At 43.4% G+C, this 22,638-nt stretch overlaps 1 protein-coding gene across 1 annotated transcript in view; it reads right to left on the minus strand.

Moving 5' to 3' along the window:
- The window catches only part of gsg1l2b (gsg1-like 2b), a 249,779-nt gene extending 234,845 nt beyond the window's left edge, over positions 1–14,934 (minus strand). Inside the window, exons 1-2 of the mRNA XM_085963360.1 lie at positions 14,281–14,934; positions 12,323–12,370 (exon numbers count right to left, since the gene is read on the minus strand). Coding sequence (XP_085819486.1) covers positions 12,323–12,370; positions 14,281–14,623 — 391 coding nt within the window. The 5' untranslated portion in view covers positions 14,624–14,934. The remainder of the gene's footprint in view (positions 1–12,322; positions 12,371–14,280) is intronic.
- Between the last annotated feature and the right edge of the window lie 7,704 nt (positions 14,935–22,638).

A 22,638-nucleotide genomic window follows, 5' to 3' on the forward strand; every position in this document is an offset into this window, starting at 1 on the left:
GTCCTTCTGTACCATAGTCCAGTGCTTCTATACATGAATCCGCAAAAGATAGAACTTACATTTACATAGTGTCTTTCAGCTCCTCAGGATGTCCTAAAATGCTTCATTGAATTACTTTGTAGTCTAGTCAATGTTGTCACGTCGGCACGTACAGCAACCAATTTGTGTACAGCAAGATCCCAGGCAGCCAAGGAGCGCACGTCAACCCAAGCACCCCACCCACCCGCCCCTTCAACCACCGTCTGCCCCACCTGTGACAGAGACTGTAGGTCCCGCAATCGACTCATCAGTCACATGCGTGCTCATTTTTAATGTGGAAGCAAGTCATCCTCGGTTCCGAGTGACTGCCTAAGAAGAAGAAGTAAGAAGAGAAGAGCAAGATCCCAAAACAGCAATGAGATAAATGACAAATTAATCTAGCTTGATGGTGTTTGTCGAGGGATGAATGTTGGAATGTTGAATGTGAAAACTCACAGCTCTTCTTCGAATAGTGCCTTGGAATCTTTGATATCCATCTGAACAGTCAGATGGGTCCTCGGTAATTAAAGTCTCATCTGAAAGGTGGCACTCCTGACAATACATCGCTCCCTCAGTAATGCACTGAAGTGTCAGCCTAGATTATGTGAACCCGCCTGAAAGTAATGACTCATGCTGGAGTATAACTCCAGGGATAGCAACAGCTCTCTGGTATTTCACCCTGATGACACAAAACTCAGAAATGTAGTAAACAATGAGGAGAATAGTAACAGAATTCAGGAGAACATAGACTGGTGAAATGGGCAGACACATGGCAGATGAAAGTTAATGCAGAGAGATGTGAAGTGATACATTTTGGTAGGAAGCATGAGAAGAGGTTATATGAGCTAAATGGTGCAATTTTAAAGGGGGTGCAGGAATCGAGAGATCTGAGGGTGTACGTACACAAGCCTTTGAAGGTGGCAGGACAAGATCAGAAGGCTGTTAAAAAAGTATATGGGATCCATGGCTTTATTAATAGAGGCATAGAATACAAAATCAAGGAAGTTATGCTAAACATTTATAAAACACTGGTTAGGCCTCAGCTGGAGTATTGTGTTCAATTCTGGGCACCAGACTTTAGGAAGGATGTCAAGGTTTGGAGAGGGTGCAGAAGAGATTTACTAGAATGGTCCCAGGGATGAGAGACTTCAGTTACGTGGAGAGATTGGAAAAGCTGGGGTTATTCTCCTTACAGCAGAGAAAGTTAAGATGAGATTTTGATAGAAGTGTTCAAAATCATGAATGGTAAATAAGAAGAAACTGTGTCCAGTGGCAGAAGGGTCGGTAACCAGAGGACACAGATTTAAGGTGATTGGCAAAAGAACCAGAGGTGACATGAGGAAACATTTTTTTATGCAGTGAGTTGTTGTGATCTGGAATGCACTGTCTGAAAGGGCAGTGGAAGCAGAATCAATAGTAACTTTCAAAAAGGAACTGGTTAAATACTTGACAGGAAAAAATTTACAGGGCTGTGAGGAAAGAGCAGGGGCATGGGACTAATTGGATAGCTCTGCCAGAGAGCCAGCATGGGCACGATGGGCCGAATGGCCCCCTCTGTGCTGCATCATTCTGTGATCCTAAGTGGCCATTGTTGATGGGTAGGCTTCAGCAGTGACTGGCGGTGGGCCATGTGAGTGTCTTGATGCTCTCTATGCCTCACACCCGTACATGGGCACTCTCTCTAGTGGGATCACCAGCTGGTGATCATGACTGGGGACCCTGTTAGATTGCCACCATCCCCCGCCCCCCTTTCCAATTAAAGCTCCTCCAGTGTTGATCAGGCCAGGGATCAAACTTGGCCCTTCCTGATCCGTGTGGCTCAGTACATAAGCTGTATTTACCCACTGAGTCATTGGGGGAACTTCAAATGTATCATTTTTTCTTAATTATAACTCTGCTCATTTTTTGCAATGATCTTCCACATCAGTGAAAATAATAAGTCAAAATGTCCTTGTAATCGGTAGAACATAAAATTTACGCTGCATATCATTTTACACAATCTAGTAAAGCACTCTCCTGCTATCAAAATATAGTGATGCATGGTATCATAACTCCTGTAAATGACTATCTTCCTGTCACATGGTATGATGAAATCCATTAATTTTTAAGGCAGTGATCAAATCTACAAGGTAATGATGACAAACTCCCAGCTTATAAAATCTTTAGAAATATACGTAACCTAAATATTGGTTTGCTACTTGTCCGAGTGTGGCCAAGGATGTGACAATTGCAGTGCTCTGACAATGACTCAAGTTGCGTGCACTCTGCTCTGCCAGCTTATAATCATCGAAACCTATGCGTTGCATTGTACCTTTAGCCAATGTACACAACCATCTCTCAATCTCTGTATAATAGAATAAGGGAAACCCATGGTTCTGTCTGTCATTCATTTCTTGTCACTTGATGTTTTCCCATTAGAAGAGACCAGCAGAAGTTACTCAAATACCAGCCTCCATTTTTGTCACTCTTCTATAACTCACTGTCTTCAGGTACAAGTTGGCTACAAGAAACAGGTGAGGGCCCAGTCAGCACACAGGAAATGGAAGAATATTTACTATATATATCAGGGCCGAGGAAGAGCAGTGAGTTACATCTGCTACATCCGGTAAAGACCCAGATTTAGTGATTAGAGCTGATCGGTAGAATCAAATTTGGAGATGTTCAATTATACACAGGTAATGTGAGGACACAAACTGGCACACGTAGAGGTGATGGTGATATGAAGTATTAATGTTGGGAAACAGAGAGATAAGGGGAAATGGGAAAAAAGACATTTAGATTAAGAGTAAGGGGGGAAAAAAACTAGTCTCCTACAGAGAAATTGCATTGTGTTTGCCGGCACTCAGAGGACGGGTTTGGAGGCAAAATGGCAGTGATCAACAGCGGGGCGGAAATCTACTCTGGACCCGCCTCCTTGTTAATTTCCCAACTGTCGGCTCTGCCTGTGGTTTGCAGACCCAGCACTAAGTGGCAGGTCAGGCAATTGAGGTACTTAAGAAGCTGCTTAAATGCATTTTACCAGGTCCTAACGATTTTTCCATGTTTTTTACGAGGTTCCCGGCGCTCGGGATCACGTCAGGTAAGTGTGTCGGGTTCTCAATTAATCTGCATTGCTGCGAATAGTTGACAGCTGCAAAAGTGATATAAAAGCTACCATTTCACAGCTGTTCAATTTCTAATCTTCGAGGCTGGAGCCTTCAGGATTTGGAATACACTTTCCAGCTTTATGGAGTTTTGAAGTGTTTGGAGCAAACGCTCTATCCAGTGTCACCTCCTTGGATCAACCTCTCTCACCATTGACAGATCGCTTCTGTCAATTCAACTGCAGCTGCCATCTATTCCATCAGCCTTGAAGAAATCACACCTTGGTCCACAGAATCCCACCACGATCAGCCCCAACACCAACATCACCGGGCACACCAGCATTACCAGGCCCACCAACAGCACTAACAACAATCCCAACCTTCTCCTCAATCACCTGATGCTACACAGGACACAGGGCATCAGCACCCGACCACATTGCTGCCCGGGAGGCCAGGGATAGCCTCACCATGGCCAGATTTACTTCACTTGATGCTGTATACCCTGGCTGTCACATGATGCGCCAGGTTGGCACCACCCCACACCAACACCATAAAGCATCCCTACAAAGACCAAGCCATTCCTTTCACAATCTGGAAATTGCGAGAAAAAGTGATTAAATATCTCTTTCTAGTCCTGTGTGAAGAACTGACTAGATTTTAAATGATCAGATTTTGAGCAAGACTGATTATCAGACTCAGCAGGCTACCTTCAACGAGCGGTCTTATTCAGTCACAGGCACAAATTACAGTGAGGAGGCTAATTCTTCACGGGAGCTCGATAGAAATAAGGTGGCCATGGATGATCCAGCAGGTATTCTGCTGAAATAGGGACAGAGAGATAATTAGAGCACAGGGAGTGCTTTACTTAATGTGAGGTCTCCTCCTTCATCGCAATAATCCTGAATCATGCTCTGCTGTTATTATTAGAGGGCTCGAGATTTTTACACTCTCTCAGTTAAACATGATTCCTCTGCTTTTCCCTGCTGGTGACCATTTTGAGCTTGTTTGAAAGCTGCTCTCTGGCTCAGCTCTTTACTGTGAACAACTCCCAAACTTCAAATTAGTTTGTCGATCGCCAGCCCATTGTCAAGGATTAATTAATTACTGACCAGCTAATTTTACTCAAACGTGTCTGAACGAGTCTGTAATAAATTGTGTGCAGTAACCTAGTATTATTATATAGTAATCCATTATCACAAGGTGCTGCATACATTCAACCCCTGTATTGTATCAACATAAAAACAGCTGAGTTTTGTGTTGTTTTTCTTCAGTTGAAGGATGTTGGAGTTTGGCAGTACTTTCTTATTTCCTTCTCTCGCTAATTTTAGCGGAAGGGCAGAAGTAAATAAAATTTGGTGGAATGTAGCTTGAAAGTGCAATGGACTATTCATCCCTGTTTAGCCAATCTGACCATTCATACCCTTATAAGTGTCAGTCATGGCTCACTTTCCCCTCTGAGTCAGAAGCACATAATCCAGGCTGACATTCCAGTGCAGTACTGAGGGAGTCTTCTTCTTCTTAGGCAGCCCCTCGGAACCGAGGATGACTTGCTTCCACACTATGAATGAGCACTCAGGTGACTGATGAGTCCAATGCAGGATCTACAGTCTCTGTCACAGGTGGGGCAGATGGTGGTTGAAGGGGCGGGTGGGTGGGATGCTTGCTGTTTGCGCTTGGCTTCCGCTTGCTCCCGGCGAAGAGACTCGAGGGGCTAGATTTTCATTGAGGAGTCCTGTAGGAGGTGGGACTACAACTTTCACGGTTGTAGTCCCGCCTCCATTGAGTTCTAGCCAACCCACGCAATTTTGACTTGATTGACCTTGTTGAGCCTGCCCAGCGGGCTCAGCAGGTCAATTGAGGGCCACCCGGCAACAGGTGACGTCACAGATTGCTATTTCATCTGTCAGGACCTTTGGACAGATGAAATATCAGCGTTTGACAGCTGTTTGAAGCTGTCAAACACTGACAATCTGTACTCCAAGTTAATTCCTTCCTCTCAGGATGATTTAGAGATCTCAACAGAACAGAAAGCAGAATGCTGGAACTTTTGACGATCATGGCCATTCTGCTTTCTGTGTCAGTGAGATGAGGGATTCCCGAGACCTGAAGGAAGGAAGGCTGTAAAGGTAAGTATATGTAAGTAAAACTTCTTTAAACACTTTACACACACCAAACACACTTACCTCTGCACTCATGCACCCATCACTCACCTGAACACCGGACATCTCGACCCCTCCAATCCCTTCATCCCGACGGCCCACCTCGCTAACTTGGCGTGGTTTGGAGCTGTCGGGAATCCCACACTTCAGGGATGAAATAGGGATTAGGCTAAAAACTGCCTGTTAACTACCTGGTAACAGGCAGTTAATTGGCACTAATCCCCTTCCCGCCTCAGGGAGGTGGGTCCCAGTGCGGGTCAGGTACCCGCCTCCTTTGAAACTGGCAGGGAGGCGGGTTGGGGGCGGGATGGGTTCGTGCCCCCCGATTTTGGGATTTTAACCCCCCACACGCTTCCAATCCCGCCTCCACGGCCCAATGAAAATCCTGCCTGAGGTGTTCGGCGCCTTCCCGGATGCTTCTCCTCCACTTTGTGCAGTCCTGGGCCAGGGATTCCCAGGTGTCGGTGGGGATGTTGCACTTTTTCAAGGAGGCTTTGAGGGTGTCCTTGAAGCATTTCCTTTGCCCACCAGGGGCTCTCTTGCCATGTTGGAGCTCTGAGTAGCGCGCTTGCTTTGGGAGTCTCGTATCGGGCATGCAGACAACGTGGCCCGTCCATCGGAGCTGATCGAGCGTGGTCAAAGCTTCGATGCTGGGGATGTTGGCCTGAGCGAGAACACTGACATTGGTCTGCCTATCCCGCCAGTGGATTTGCTGGATCTTGCGGAGGCAGCGTTGGTGGTACCTCTCCAGTGCTTTGAGGTGCCTGCTGTACATGGTCCATGTCTCTGAGACATACAGGAGGGCGGGTATCACTACTGCTCTGTAGACCATGAGCTTGGTGCTGGGTTTGAGGTCCTGGTCTTCAAACGCTCTCTTCCTCAGGTGGAAAGTGCTCCTCTGACGGAGTGCTGCACTGTCGGAGGTGCCGTCTTTTGGATGAGGCGTTAAACTGAGGCCACGTCTGTCCTCTCAGGTGGATGCAAAAGATCCCATGGCACTATTCAAAGAACAGCAGGGGAGTTCTCCTGGTATCTTGGCCAATATTTATCCCTCAAACCAACACCACAAAAACAGATAATCTGGTCATTAGCACATTGCTGTTTGTGGGATCTTGCTATGTGCAACTTCCCTATATTACAACAGTGACTACATTTTAATAGTGCTCCATTGGCTGCAAAGTGCTTTAGGATGCCCTGAGGTCATGAAAGGTGCTGTAAAAATGTTGGCTCTTCCTTCTATCTTTCTTTAAGAAGGTTAATTATGCTATATAATGCCAAGGTTTTATTTCTCTTTTCCAAAAATAAATTAACCTTATGGAAAAGTGTTATCGAGTAAGCCCAGCTATAGTGGCAAGGCTCTCGAAACCTTAGTAGATGGTGTAATGCAGAGCAGTGATATAACTAATGGCATGGCACAGATGGGCAGATCCTCCCTCTTGGGAAGCACAAGGCAGAAAGGCACAGCAGGAAATCACAAAGGTAGCATATTGAATGTTACACACTAGGAACTTGCACCAATGCTCTTGCTTCACACACTGTGACATGAATCAGTCATTCATGAAAGAAAGTCTTATGAAATAATACTGAGCGGCCTATGGGTGGCGCTGTCCAGGGAGAGTATAAATACTCGGGCATGGGCCCAGCTTGCGCAGGACATTCTTAACAGGAACTAGTGAAGGACACAACTAGACCTCCATGTTGTAAAACAGTTGATTAAAGCTTTGTTTAACGCTTAGGCCAAGTGCCTAGTAGTTTTCTTATGTCACACTGTCTAACAGCCTATTCCCTAACATTTGAAGGGTAGCTTCTTTGTAAGAGTGTCGTCTACTCATTTTATGCGTCAGAAGATGTCTGGTCTTGGGTTAATTAGCAAAGTAAGCCATTTCTATTAATCTGTGTGTCATGACTGTATCTGATATAGCAATGTTAGTGAAGTAGCAGAAGTACAGCTGACAGAGAACTATTTTAAAATTGCCTGCTACCTCAATACTGCCATTATAGCATAAAGGAAATCTGAACACTCAAAGTGAAGTATCAATCAGAACAATTCATGTATGAGTTTGACTGGAATTAACAAGTCTTGAAGGTAAGCACATGAATAGCTATTAATGCAACAAGACCTGAGCAAGTAATTGAAACCTTCACTCTCTCAGTAGCGCAGCTGGCAAGGTAATAGGAATTGTCTGGAGCCATCCGTGATGTTGGAGATACGGTTAAGTATGTTTGCACTACCCCAGATTAAACTACTGCTGAACTTTGCGGTCTTATTCATCTTGAGGAGAAGGTGGCATTCAATCATCAGCAGCAGCAGAGGACAATGAGGTTGCCAACAGTTGAAGCAGTGTACCCCTTACAAACAAGATAACTTTCAAATATTGGGAGAGGAGCTTTATAGAAGATGGGAGTAGGAGGCAGGTGGATAGAAAGTGGCGTGGAGCAACAAGGTGCATGAGAATTCGTGGTTTGTAGCAATATGTTCACCTGTTGCAATTGCGCCGATATAAGTAAAATTCCTTATGGGCATCTGAAGCAACATAGAAACACCTCTATGGAAGGCAGTGATTTGCCTGCACTGTGAAATGTTTACAGCTGTCAGAGCTGAGGAATTCGATAGTTTGTCAGTCAATTAGCTTAAGGAAAAAGAATAGAGGAATTGGAGAGAAGTGTTCAGGGGTTTAGTGAGTGTAAATAGTTCATTGATAACAACAACTTGTATTTATATGATGCCTTTAACGTAGTAAAACGTCCCAAAGTACTTCTCAGGAGACTTATCATATAAAATTTGACACCGAGCAACATAAGCAGATGTTAGGACAGGTGACTAAAAGCTTGGTCAAAGAGTCTTAAAGGAGGAGAGAGAGGTAGAGAGGCGGAGAGGTTTAGGGAGGGAGTTCCAGCATTTAGGGCCTAAGCAGCTGAAGGCACGGTCACTAATGGTGGAGCGATTAAAATTGGGGACACACAAGAGGCCAGAATTGGAGGAGCGCAGCGATCTCAGAGGGTTGTAGGGCTGGAGAAGGTTACAGAGATAGGGAAAGGCCATGGAGGGATATGAAAACAAAGTTGAGATTTTTAAAATCGAGTGGCTGGTGTGGGACCCAGTGAGAGAAGCATCAGAGGACAGGGAAAGGGTCCATTTAGAAATGGTGCAGAAGAATCATGTTAGATAAGGGTCAGTGGAAAAGGCAGCAATTTGGTTATTATATGAGGGACTATAAGAAAGGCAAGAGGAGGCATGCAGGATTGGCACTGGGGAAATTGGTACAAGGAAGTCACAAGTTGGGAGGCAGAACATGAAAGGTAAATAGATCGTGTTGGACATAGTAGGTGAGATATCAAACCAGATATACAATATACATTTTAGTAGATGAGCCACAGAGGAACCATTGCAGGGGAAGGAGGTACCCACGTCAGTGGGACAGGTTAAGGGGCAAAAAGCTGGGGGATACACTGACCAGAGAGGCAATGAATGGGTTAAGGTGAGCAAAAGGATAAGGAGCCAAGGAATGAAATATTGGAAATAACAACAGAAAATGCTGGAAAAACTCAGCAGGCCAGGCAACATCTGTAGAGAGAAAATAGAGTCAACGTTTCGGGTGAAAACTCTTTGTCAAGAAATTGCATCAGAAAACCGATTCAAAGCCCGAGTCTATGCAGAAAGGGCTGACTTGTAATAGGATGAGGTCAGATCAGAAATCCGAAGGAGAATGTGAGAGATAGTGCGAGACTTGATGCTGAGGAGAGTGGACAGTCATGTGAGTCACAAAGCCAATGTAAATAGAATGGTGAGCTGCCTACTAGGGGACAGGGAGCCCAGTTTGAAGAGAGGCTAGTGAAGGGGCAGAGTTACAGGTTTGGTGCTGGTTGCCTGTACAGGGGTAAATGATGTAGGAAGAAGCCACATTGAGGTCCTTAAAGAGAGCTATGTGGCAATGGGTAGCAAGCTATAAGAGAGGGGATGTAGTTGATTGCTAGGTAAGGAAATTTGAAACAGTTAACAATTGGTTGTCTAAATGTTACGAGAAGAGCAAAGAAGAGTTGTTTTTTAAAAGGGTTGAATTCAGGATTAAGAAAGCTGGTACAGGAGTGATGGGTTGCTTCTATCGTTTAACAGAGGAATAAATAGACATGCAGTACCCCTGTCTCAGTAAGGAAATTGAGGACATGGTGTGTTACAGCTATTGTTTCATAAATACAGGAGACATACAAGCAGCTCAGGGCAGGCACCAGGACATGTTCAAGCTACGTAAGGTGCCCTCCTATTGGGTTAAATGACATACCATGCTGCCAACTCCTGACATGCAGATCTCACTGAGTCCAACAGCAACCACAAAGTAAATGGCAGGTTTGGTTAAGGCTGGATAGATCCACAGTCAAAGAAATTGGTAGAAGTAGCACGGCACTGAATCCAATATAAAAGCTAGGGTAGGAGAAGATCCTGGGCACCAGTTAGACTAGGTGAGAGGAGGAGATGGCTGGGTGGGTTCTGGACTGTACATAAGCACAGAGAGGGTAATGGAAGTGATCAGGTTAGGACCAAGAATGCAGCATTAGAAGGAATATTATGTTAATCAGAGAGCATGCCCAGACAACATGCTAGTGAGTTTAAGGGGCAGAAGTAGAATTAGATACATGAACAGCAGGCGTGTTTGAAATAAAATAGTTAAACTGCAGGCACTGGAGGCAACCAGTAATTCCAATCTTGTAGGAATCAGCGAGATAGCCTCATGCTGCTTGTCTAAATCAACATGGGTAAATCTACCCTGAATTTACATGGCACCATTTGCAATGAATATAGCTGGTTCATTAAAGACTGGTTTGACATCTATTAAACAAATTAACACCTATGTTAAAATGATAGCCGAGGAAATTATTACAAAGACATTATATTAGTCACTAATGTTGGCAGAACGATTTTCCTGGAGCATTACACCATACAGACAGAATCTATTGCCGATTATAGCAACTTTCAGTTGTATGCAAGATTGTGAGAGCTCACTTGCCCCAGAGAGCTGCTTGTGAGTTACATGTCTCCTGAACTAGTCAAAGAAGTGCTGTGACTCACCATAATTGTTGACCTGCCCTCCATTTCTTTAGTGAGTTGGAGGTGATTACAAATCCATTTGTTGTTCTGCTTTAAGGTAGAAGCAGCTGTTTGGTTTGGGAACGCATCATTCACCACAGTCACGTTTCCCATAAGCAAACTGTCTGCTCTATACTAAAACATTTATCGACAACATCTTTTCTTTTGAAGTGATACATTGGTACCGTTTAGGTTGGTTGGTGGAATAAACAATCTTGGTCCTTAGGAAAGCAATGGAGCATGAAGTCCTTTATTCTTGCCTGAAATGTAATTTGCTGTATAAAGAAAGGACTTGCATTTATACAGCACCTTTCACCTCCTCAGCACGTCCCGAACGCTTCACAGTCAATGTAGTATTTATGGTAAAAAGAAAGACTTGCAGTTCTATAGCGCCTTTCACGACCTCAGGACGCCCCAAAGTGCTTTACAGCCAATGAAGAACTTTTTGACGTGTAGTCACTGTTGTAATGTATGGTGTATAGTCACTGTTGTAATATATGGTCTATAGTCACTGTTGTAATGTATGGTGTATAGTCACTGTTGTAATATATGGTCTATAGTCACTGTTGTAATGTATGGTGTATAGTCACTGTTGTAATATAAGGTGTATAGTCACTGTTGTAATATATGGTCTATAGTCACTGTTGTAATATATGGTCTATAGTCACTGTTGTAATGTATGGTGTATAGTCACTGTTGTAATATATGGTCTATAGTCACTGTTGTAATGTTGGGAAAAACAGCAACCAATTTCCATACAGCAAGGTCCCACCAATACTAATGAGGTGAATGACCAGATAATCTATTTTAGTGATGTTGATTGAATTATAAATGTTGGCCAAGACGCCAGGAGAACTTCCCTGCTCCTGTTCAAATACTGTCATGGGATTTTTTGGAGCCACTTGAGAGGGCAGACAGGGTCTTGGTTTAAAGTTACAACTGAAGGAAGGCAACTCCGACGGTGCGACACTCAGTACTGCACTGAAGTGTCAACCTAGATTATGCATTCAAGTCTCTGCAACGGGTTTATATTCCATGACCTTCTGACTCAGAGGCAAGAATGCTACCACTGAGACAAGGCTGACACATTAGGAATTATGCAGCCTGAATATTAGCATACAAACGCTTAACACCTTCCTATGCATAGCCCACTATTTTAGCAGAGGTATTAACTTGTATAAAATTAACAATTTAATATCTTCATTAAAATACAGGAGGAAGGATCTTTGAACAAATACATTAAATATCCATTTGCAACTATTTACTCTGCATAAATTCAAGGTCTAAATCTAAGGGGTCATTTTATGAATTTGCATTCTTGGTGTGGAGCTTTTCCCACTGGAAGTACATTGGGAATTTGGAAAATCACTGCTCTAATTCCTGATTTGCATCCCCGGTAGCTGAAGCACTCCTGAAATCCTGCTGTGTGCTCCCGGTGGGTGCTACACCGCACTGGAGTGTGGCTACATAAAATTATCACTCTAAGGTCATTAAAAAAATCATTCTGGGGATATGGGCATCACTGGCAAAGCCGACATTTATTGTCCTTCCATAGATGCCCCTGAGAAGGTGGTGGTGAGCCGCCTTCTCCTTGAACCGCTGCAGTCCGTGTGGTGAAGGTACTCCCACTGTGCTGTTAGGGAGGGAGTTCCAGGATTTTGACCCAGCGATGTTGGAGGAATGGTGATCTACTTCCAAGTCAGGATGGTGTGTGACTTGGCGGGGAACTTGGAGGTGACGGTGTTCCTATTCACCTGCTGCCCTTGTCCTTCTAGGTGGTGGAGACTGCGGGTTTGGGAAGTGCTGCAGTTAAGGAGATGATTGGACATCCTCCATGACTAGAGGGTATCCGGCTGGCACAATAGTGAGACACTTTGAAAAATAATGGGTCACAATAATCAGAGGGATAATAATAGGGCAACAGGAGACGGCAGGGGCTATAACTTCTAGAGAAGATCATATATTCACCCAAAACTGACCTCGTTCAGCAGGCGGTGTCAGATGAATAAAACTTCTGCATTTTTCTCCTGTGAAGCAACATAAAACAAATAGTATAAATGAAAGCATGAAGCACAGGAATGGTTTCAAAATGTAGAATAGGTTCTTACAGCTAACAGTATTTATCCTTATTGAAAAGAGACAGGAATAGAGACTTCCAGGTATTGTGCAGCAATTAAATGCCAGGGGGACGCTTCAAAGACAAACATGGGGGGGAAATCAATGTGGCTTTAAAGCAGAACTAAGAGGTATTAACAGGAGCAAAAGTCAAACACGGACTGAAAAGGCAACCTTGGCGATCCACATGAATCACAATCATTTCACCAGACGGTGTGCGATTACAGGGAACTTAAAAAAAATATTGTTATGTCTTTCCGTTTTATTCTGTTCAGACTCGCGCTTTTCACCCCGAGTCCTTCATGTGAATAAAACATGTTTTAAAAGCGGATTCCTCTCACTCCTCCAATGTTGGTCCACTCAGTTCCCTCGTACACAACCCTCCCCTCCCCTGAGTTCGGTGTCTTCTCTGTTGCCCTGAGCCTTGCAAGTGCAGACTCTGCACCTATCGGGGGCTGTCTGGGTCTCTCCAATACACATTTACCATTTTTTAGTGAAAAGAACATCTGAATTTCATATCCCTCCCACCCCCACCCTCTGTCCCCATACATATGGTGATGTAAGCGTGGGCAGGTCAGAGTGCCATTCTTATGTCCTTTATAAAAATGAGGAGAGAGGAAGCGAGTTAAATAGAAAGAAAAAAAACTTCCAAGTTACACGGAGCACCTTGGGTTTGGGGTCTGTGCGTTCAGTTGCTCTCGGAGCCGCGAGAAGCGGTTTCCGGGCCCGACTATTGACTGACTGCGGCCAGAAGTAAACAAACACGCCCTGTCATCTGCCTTAATATCAAAGAACGAAAACAGGAAAAATGTACCTCGGAAATGACCATTGTCAACTTTTACACGGGTAGAGGTGCCTCCTTTAATAGAGTATTAAATATTGGTAGATTGGTTTCTTTATATGTGTGTAATATATCTATATATATAGATAATAGAGATAGATACAGACATATATAGATATATATACATAGAGATATATATATAGATATAGATAGATATAGAGATACACAGATATATATAGATATAGACATATATAGAGAGACACATAGATATATATATAGATATATAAAAATAGATAGATACACAGATATAGATATATAGACATATATAGAGAGACACATAGATATATATATAGATATATAAAAATAGATAGATACACAGATATAGATATATAGACATATATAGAGAGACACATAGATATATATATAGATATATAAAAATAGATATAGACATACACAGATATAGATATATAGACATATATAGATAATACATAGAGATATATATATAGATATAGATAGATATAGAGATACACAGATATATATATATAGATATAGACATATATAGAGAGATACATAGATATATATAGATATAGATAGATATAGAGATACACAGATATAGATATATATAGATATAGACATATATAGAGAGACACATAGATATATATAGATATATAAAAATAGATATAGAGATACACAGATATAGATATAGACATATATAGAGATACACATACATAGATAAATAGATATAGACATATATATATAGAGATACATATATCGATATATAGATAGATATAGAGATACATTGATTTTAGATATATAGATATAGATATAAAAAGAGATACATAGATATATGGATAAATATAGATCTATATAGATATAGACAGATATTGTATATATATAGATAGATACATAGATATATAGAGATATATAGAGATACATAGGGAGAGATACACAAATATTATTATAGATATATACAGATATACAGAGAGAGAGATAGATTTGTTCATTATGAAAACAGTCTCAGCTACCTACTGATTGAATTACCTTCCCCGCTGATATTTTCTTCGCAGGAGAACCAGATGCCGGCGTGGAAATAACAAATCACATACTTATCGTCGCCCGTTTCCCAGCTGTACTGGACCGCGCTGCTGCCGTTACTGCCCGGGCTGTTATACTCGATGCAGTTGTTCTGTTTTTCCTTTACGTTGGTTTTACAGACAGGTTTCACCACTTTCCGAGTCCCTTCGCACCAGTAGCTGGTACTGAAGGCGGTGACACAGAAGACGAGGGCTATAAAGTTGAGAGTCAGAGCGAGAGACGCCCTGTGTCTTCTGTCGATTCCCATTTTAACAGAGCGAGAGACTGCAGAGGGTGAAAGCACACACATCAATCCGTTCTGCAGTTCTTAAGTGTCCACAGCCGGTTTGCCAGTCCCCCTGAGCCCATCGTTCACCATTGCGCCCATCCTTGGGTATTCAAGCGCTCAGTTGCTCCCAGGTCCATCCTGTGCATGCTGTGTCTGAGAGTGGGGATGCTGTTGTCTCAGAGATAGGAGGCAGCACTTCTTCGCTTGGAACTCCAACAAGGTTATCTCTATCTCTCTCTCTCTCTCATCTTCCCGGGGACCAAGCCAATCACACGCGGTTCATTCGTCCCACTGAAATAAAGACGCAAGGGGCCATACCCACCAGTGGAATCCAGTCCCATGCAACAGTTCCCCCTCCTCCTCCTCCTCCTCCCCTCTCACAGCCAAACAATCGCCTAAAACCAGACAGCCCCCTGTTCAATGAATAAATCAACCACTCGCGGTGAGATGGAATTACACGGATTCCGCGACTGTTCTGCAGTGGAACAGAAAACTGGTTCCCGGTAACTTTACTTTTAACTAGTTTTATATAGAAATACAGCAAACCACGAACTGGTGGGTGGCAACGTGCCTTGCACTGTGATCTGTAAATATGGTAAAATGTCACGAAGGGATGACACCGTTATATATAATAGAAATTGACAGCATTGAAGAGGTCTGAATAGATGGAGAATGTTGGGAGGTTTAATTTCTACCACAAAGAAATATTTGTTTCTCGGGGTGGGATGGGGTTAATGCTGTGTTCAGCACACGGCTGTATCCGTGGGCAGGAGAGAGCTGGGCCGGGATGAAGAACAGGCGAGTTTCATTTTCAACACTGGGTAGTGCTATTCACCAAGGAGGAGGATTACCTTTCGCTCGTTCTGTGTTAGCCACGCTGTGAAGGTAAGGGCAAGGTTTACTATGTTGCCTGTTTCTAACAAAATGATCAAAAGTTTTCTGATAGACGCATTACATAGAACGTTCAGCACAGAAACAAGCCATTCGGCCCAACTGGTCTCTACCGGTGTTCATGCTCCACACAAGCCTCCTCCCACTCTGCCTCATCTCACCCTATCCGCATATCATAGAAACATAGAAAATAGCAGCAGGAGTAGGCCATTCGGCCCCTCGAGCCTGCTCCACCATTCAATGAGATCATGGTTGATCATCCAAATTCAGTACCCTGTCCCTGCCTTCTCCCCATATCCCTTGATCCCTTTAGCCTTAAGAAATATATCTAACTCCTTCTTGAATATATTTAATGAATTGGCCTCAACTGCCTTCTGTGGTAGAGAATTCCACAGGTTCACCACTCTCGGTGAAGAAATTCCTCCTCATCTCTGTCCTAAATGGCTTACCCCTTATCCTTAGACTCTGACCCCTGGTTCTGGACTCCCCCGCCATCGGGAACATCCTTCCTGCATCTAGTCTGTCTAGTCCTGTTAGAATTTTATAAGTTTCAATGAGATCCCCTCTCATTCTTCTAAACTCCAGCGAGTATAAGCCCAATCGACCCAATCTCTCCTCATACGTCATTCCTGCCATCCCAGGTATCAGTCTGGTGAATCTTCGCTGCACTCCCTCCATGGCAAGATCCTTCTATTCCTTTCTCCCTCATGTACATATCTAGCTTCCCCTAAATACAGAGGAGAAGCATCCGGGAAGGCACCGAACACCTTGAGTCTCTTCGCCGGGAGCAAGCGGAAGCCAAGCGCAGGCAGCACAAGGAGCGCACGTCAACCCAAGCACCCCACCTGCCCGCCCCTTCAACAACCATCTGCCCCACCTGTGACAGAGACTGTAGGTCCCGCATTGGACTCATTAGTCACCTGAGAACTCATTTTTAATGTGGAAGCAAGTCATCCTCGGTTCCGAGGGACTGCCTAAGAGAGAGAGAGAGAAGAGAAATACATCTCTACTATTCACCTCAACCACTCCCTGCGGTAGCCAGTTCCACATTCTCACCACTCTCTGGGTAAAGAAGTTTCTCTGAATTCCCTATTGGATTTATTAGTGATTATTTTACTTTTATGACCACTAGTTAAAAATATTGCTGGAAACAGTGATCTGAGGAAATCTTCCAGCTGTTTCTCTGCTGTAAGAATATACCTTCTGAGTGAATCTAAAGTGACCAAATGTACCACAAGCTTTGAGGGCAAGAGACTGCTTAGCTGAAACATTGGTAAAATAAATGAAGCGCTTGCAAGCTGGCTTTTTCCTCCAAAAGATAAGATCTTGAAAATTCTGTGAGAACCGGGAGTCAACCCTCAGATCACAGAAATCACAGAAATCACAGAAACCTCACAGTGCAGAGAGAGGCCATTTCGGCCCATCGAGCCTGCACCGACACATATCCCACCCGATCCCCGTAACCCCACGTATTTAATCCCCCTAACACTAAGGGTCAATTTATCATAGCCAACCAACCTAACCCGCACATCTTTGGACTGTGGGAGGAAACCGGAGCACCCGGAGGAAACCCACGCAAACACGGGGAGAATGTGCAAACTCCACACAGACAGTCACCTGAGGCCGGATTTGAACCCGGGTCCCTGGCGCTGTGAGGCAACAGTGCTAACCACGATGATGCTCTCCAACCCCTGAACATCTGGCCTTGGTTAACTAAGCATCAACACAGATAGGAGAGGAAGTGAGAGAGAAAACAACGCTCTTCACACAGTTTGGGACATGAATGCTGTGGGCCAGTTGCCGAGTGTTGGGGTATAATGATGCTGTAAAATGACCACTCGTGGCTACAGTCGAGGACAACCTGGTCAGTTGTCAGTTAAAGTCATATGTCTGGTCATCGCAGGATTGACCTCTCACTGGTGTTAGTACGTATGTGATTGCTTATGATCACTTGAGCTTAAAGTGAATGATTAAGATTTATGCGTGTTTACTTGTAATAAGTAAATGATTTGAGTACGGTTTGTATTTGGTACTTACTTGTAACCTCTTGCTGATTTTAAGTAAAGAACAGTTTTCCCTGAAATCTTTGTCTCAAGTTGTCTGTTCCACGGAACGCTATAAACTGTTTGACGGGGCGAGGGGCGATTTCCGCATGCCTTACACTGCTGCCACTAACTCCAAGACACGAAAGTTCATCGACCTGAAATGTTTCTCTCTCCACAGAGGCTGCCTGACCTGCTGAGTATTTCTGGCATTTTCTGTTTTTATTTCAGATTTCCAGCATCAGGGGTATTTTGCTTTTCCAAAAAAAAAACTCCTCGCGCCCAATTGGTTAGTAAGTGTCAGCTTGGCTGTTTAAGGTAGTAATCATTTCTTTATGCGAGTTCTGGGCTCAAGTCCCACTCCAGGACTTGAACGTATAATCTCGGCTGGCACTGAGGGGGCACTGCACTGTCGGCGACAATGAGGGTAATTTCGATGGTGATAGTGTAAAACGGGTTACATCGGACCAGCCGCGCATTGTACACTTCTCCCGAGTTTCATTTCCATTCAAGTCATGGTCGTTAAACAGAGGCACTGTGTCTCCTGTGGCACTATTCAAAGAAGGGCAGGGAGTTCTCCCAGTGTCTTGGTCAACATTTATCACTCAACCAACAACACCAAAAATAGATTAACTGTGTATTTTCTGTTATTTGCTGTTTGTGGGATCTTGCTGAATGCAAACTGGCTGCTGAATTTGCCTACATAACAACAGACAAAACTCAGAAAATTAACTAATTGGTTGTGAAGCACCTTTGGGATGTTCTGAGGCTATGATAAGCTGCTATATAAATGTAAGTTTTTGGGGTATTCATATACATCTGGATTCCAGTTCCCTGCTGTGTCTCCAAGCTCCCTCACCCGAGGCATTGCATGTGCCTCACTGATTTGAGCTGACTGATTCTCTGCTCATAGCTGCCCATTGTGGCTCGGTGAAATAACATTCTTTCATCCTGTTTTTCCTCTTATTGCAAAAAAAAGGTTTAGGGAAAGATGTTGGGAGGTGAAACTATCCCAACCTTCCAGGGACTCTGAATCAACCCTATTACTACTTCAGATAACAGACCAATGTCATATTCTGAGGATAGAACTAAGAGAAAGAAGAAAGAACTTGCAATCGATACATCCTCAGGATGTCCCAAAGTGCTTTGTAGTCAATGAATTACCTTTTGAAGTTTTAAAAGGAAGAACAGGATGGAAGAATGTTATTTCACTAAGCAATAATGGGCTGCTATGAGAAGGGACTCAGCCCATTCAGATCATTGGAAGCTGACTTAAACAATAATTAAAACCAATTATGATAACAACAGCTACTTGCATTTATATAGCACCTTTAATGGAAAGATCATCCCAAGGCACTTCACAGATAGGGGTAAAGAAAACTGACACCGAGCCAAGAAGGGGGAGACTAGGAGGGCTAACTGAAAGCCTAGTCAATGAGATGGATTTTGAGAAGGTTTTGAAGAGGAGAGAGAAGCAGGGAGGTTTAGGGAGTGGTTTCCACAGAGTAGCATCCAGGCTGAATGCTCCACAACCAAAGGCCCAAAGGAAGAGGGAAATTAACAATCGGTTTGGAGTCAGAGGAATGGAAGAATATAGGGCTAGAGAAGGTGATAGAGATAAGGAGGGAAAAGACTGAGAAGTGATTTAATGATGAGGGTGAGGATTTTAAATTTAATGCATTGGAGGATGGGGAGCCAATGGCCCTGAAATTAGGATCGGGGGCTTGCTGCGCGTGCAAGCCCTCGATGAGCACTCACCCTGCGCGCCGACATCTGAAGCCCGGGCCTGCTTGCATTTCCTGTCACTGGCCCGGTTCAGATGTCGGCGCGATGTGCTTACCTGATCCAGTGGCGTAGTTAGTGCGATGTGCCGGCTGGGATCAGGTGAGCACTGTGCAGCCAATCAGGGGAGGGGAAACTCATTCATGAGTTTGACAGTAAGAGCTGTCAAACTCATGAAAAGTATGGGTTGCCAAAACACTACTTAAACTTTAAATAAAATTTTTAAAAACATCCCACTGATTATATTAACTATAAATACGTTTAAAAAAATGTTTTAAACAATTAATCAATTTTTTGAAAAAAATTAATTTTTAAAAAATAGGGTCTAAAACTAACCTTATCTTACTGTAAATTCTTTAAAAATAACAAACCTGTGGAAAAAAAATTTCTACATTGTACTAAAAGCCCACTTACCTGAAAAACTAAATACTTACGTCTGGTTTTTCCACGCGTAAAGACCGAAGGCCTTTACACTCGGGCAACTCTGAAAAAAAAAGGAATTTCACTGCGCACGCGCTGCCTGTGCAGTCGCGCGCGTTCTGCCTCTGAACCCCTTGGGTCAGAGGACAGGAAATGCCGGTTTTCAACGCATGCACTGTGCATGCTGAAAACCGGCAATTCCTCCGGGCACACGCGTGAGTACCCTGTCCTTACTCACGCATTGTGCCCGGAATTACTGGGCCAACGTGACTCAGTGATGGGCAAGCTTGGACTTAGTGCAGAAGAGGATGCATGTGGTGGCATTTTGGACTAGTGGGAGTTTATGAAGGGTGGTGGAAGGGAGGCTGGTGAGACCATTGGAAGTGACAAAGGCACATATCAGAATTTCAGGAGCCAAGGGACTGAGGTAGGGGTGGCAGATGATAATGCAGTGGTGAAAGTGAGGCGTCTTAGGGAGAAGATGTGGGGTTTGAAGCTGAGTCCAGGGTTGAGCAGGATGCCAAGGGGCAGCAGTTCACTCAAAATGGTTCCTTGTAAATTTTCAGTCACTAAGCTCATGCTCTTTAAGTCACATTAGAGTTGAGTAAAATACTTCTCCCCAGTTACCCTGATGCTTCTTCACACACAATTTTTTTTCCCTGTGAAATGTGAATCTTATATGAGTAATATAACTACAGGGCTTCATTATTCTTCATTTCAATGCAATACCTGATGCATTTCTGTCATCCCAGTAACTTGTGAAATTTTAAAACCATGAAGTATGATTTCATCATAAACTTAATTTCAAAGGGCTCTAAGAAATTTAACGTACATTGAAATTGCACATTGTGGAACATTTTTAACATATGATCTAGCACCACGCACGTCATCCGCTCCATCGATGCCCACATTAAAAGTGATCCAGGGCCCAGAACTAGGCACAGGGTTGCCTTGCAGTATGAACACTGTCTTTTCTTTTTAAATTATTAAATGATAATTAGATATCAGCTTGAGGGAGCAAATGAGTGGAATAAAATCTCAACTGATAAAAGGTGTACGTTTATCAACTGACAGTTTTCCCATGTGAATGCATAATATGCTCCTACAAAATTCCTCTGTGCATTTTTTCAATGCAGGCATTAACCCATGTTAAAAAGACACACAGACAACTTTTATTTATATGGAGCCTTTAGTGTAGTGAAACATCCCAAGGTGCTTCACAGGAGTGTTAACAGACAAAAATTTGATACCGAGCCAAATATGAAGACATTAGGACAGGTGACAAAAAGCTTGGTCAAAGAGATAGGTTTTAATGAGTGTCTTAAAGGAGGAGAGAGAAGTGGTGAGGCAGAGAGGTTTAGGGAGGGAATTCCAGAGTTTAGGGCCCAGACAGCTTAAGGCGCGGCCGCCAATAGGGGAGTGGAAGAAGTGGGGGATGCGCAAGAGGCAGGAGCTGGAACAACGCAGAGATTCTCCAAGGGATGTAGGGCTGGAGGAGGTTGCAGAGATAGGGAGGGGTGAGGCCATGGTGGGTACAATGTTAAGTGCTGGTCAGGAAGTACAATTTCAGAAGTCTTTTTAAAGAAAAATATTAGTTAACCTCAGAGGTAATTTATAGATGGAAACAATACCTTGAATATTACTAAATGTATAACTGTGTGAATCATACACAACTTGGTTATGCAGCTTGAGAACAAGATGAGCAATAACACTCCTGCCCCTCAGGGGACTTGTCTTAGTTTTCCTCACTACAGTCACTTTGACCATGAGGTTGCACAACAGTACAAATCCTGGGAACCCATTCACAACAAATGGACATGTGAAAACAAGACGAGACAGGGGCCAGGACTTGTGGTGCCCACAGCCTGCCTGGCCTGACAACTGAGCTGACTGACAATGTGAATCAGATTCATTGGGAGGAGCCTCTATAGAGCTGGTCTCTGAATGATGTGGTATCTCAGCCATGAAGGTAATAGGATTGTCCCCATGATTCTGGAAGATTGGCCATCAGAAGTGAATAAGTAGCTCTATCTGTGGACTTCCTGAACTATGCAAAGGAGTGTGGTTGGTTGCAAACCAGTCTTCTCAGTATATCAACGAAGGAACTAATCTGCTTAACCAACTCATGCTATATGGTGTAAAGATATTTGATTATTGTGTAGCTGGAGTGCTCTCCATGTACAATATATCCTGGGCCTTCAGTCTCCCAGATACTCTCGGTCTTGGGATGTTTTACTACGTTACAGGTGCGATACAAATACAAGTTGTTGTTGTTGTTGGTGGTGGCTCTGGGTCCACTGTGTCGGGTTCAGGGCATAACCTCTTTCTTTGTTTTCGCTCCTTGATGACCTCAGAATATAAGGTTGTTCCACGGAGGATACTGGAGTGAAAAGGTATCCATCTTGTATGTGTGCTTCAGGTGGCACCTCTGGTTCTGGAAAATTCCATGCCCACTTGCGAAATGAGTCACAGGTTGGTTGGGACACAGAGGAATCACCTGTGAAAGGATGAACAGAGAAATTATGAATTTATGACTTTGTGTATAGTCTGAGCTGGATCCTTTTAAAGATTTCTGCATAAAACTGTGAGCTCCAGTTGTTTTCGAACTTTCTGGAAATGGAGGCACAGGAGGAACATTACAGCTCGGAAATAATTTTGTGTGATATTACCATACGAATGTTTGTATCAAATTCTTCTGTCCATTATTTTAATGGAGGTGTTAACCTGTTTATTTTAAATGATCAGTGCCACTGCAAAAGTAGACAATTTCATAAGGATGGGTAAAGGATTTGTACAATAATAACACAGCATAACTCTGGGCTATTGAATGTATTATACGCTGCATATAGGAATACAAGCATTCTTATCTGGTCGGTTTACATTAAAGAAACAATAAAAAAG

The sequence above is a fragment of the Somniosus microcephalus genome, chromosome 21 (assembly GCF_052327205.1).
Source record: "Somniosus microcephalus isolate GS21.2 chromosome 21, FLI_Smic_1.0, whole genome shotgun sequence".
NCBI lineage: Eukaryota > Metazoa > Chordata > Chondrichthyes > Squaliformes > Somniosidae > Somniosus > Somniosus microcephalus.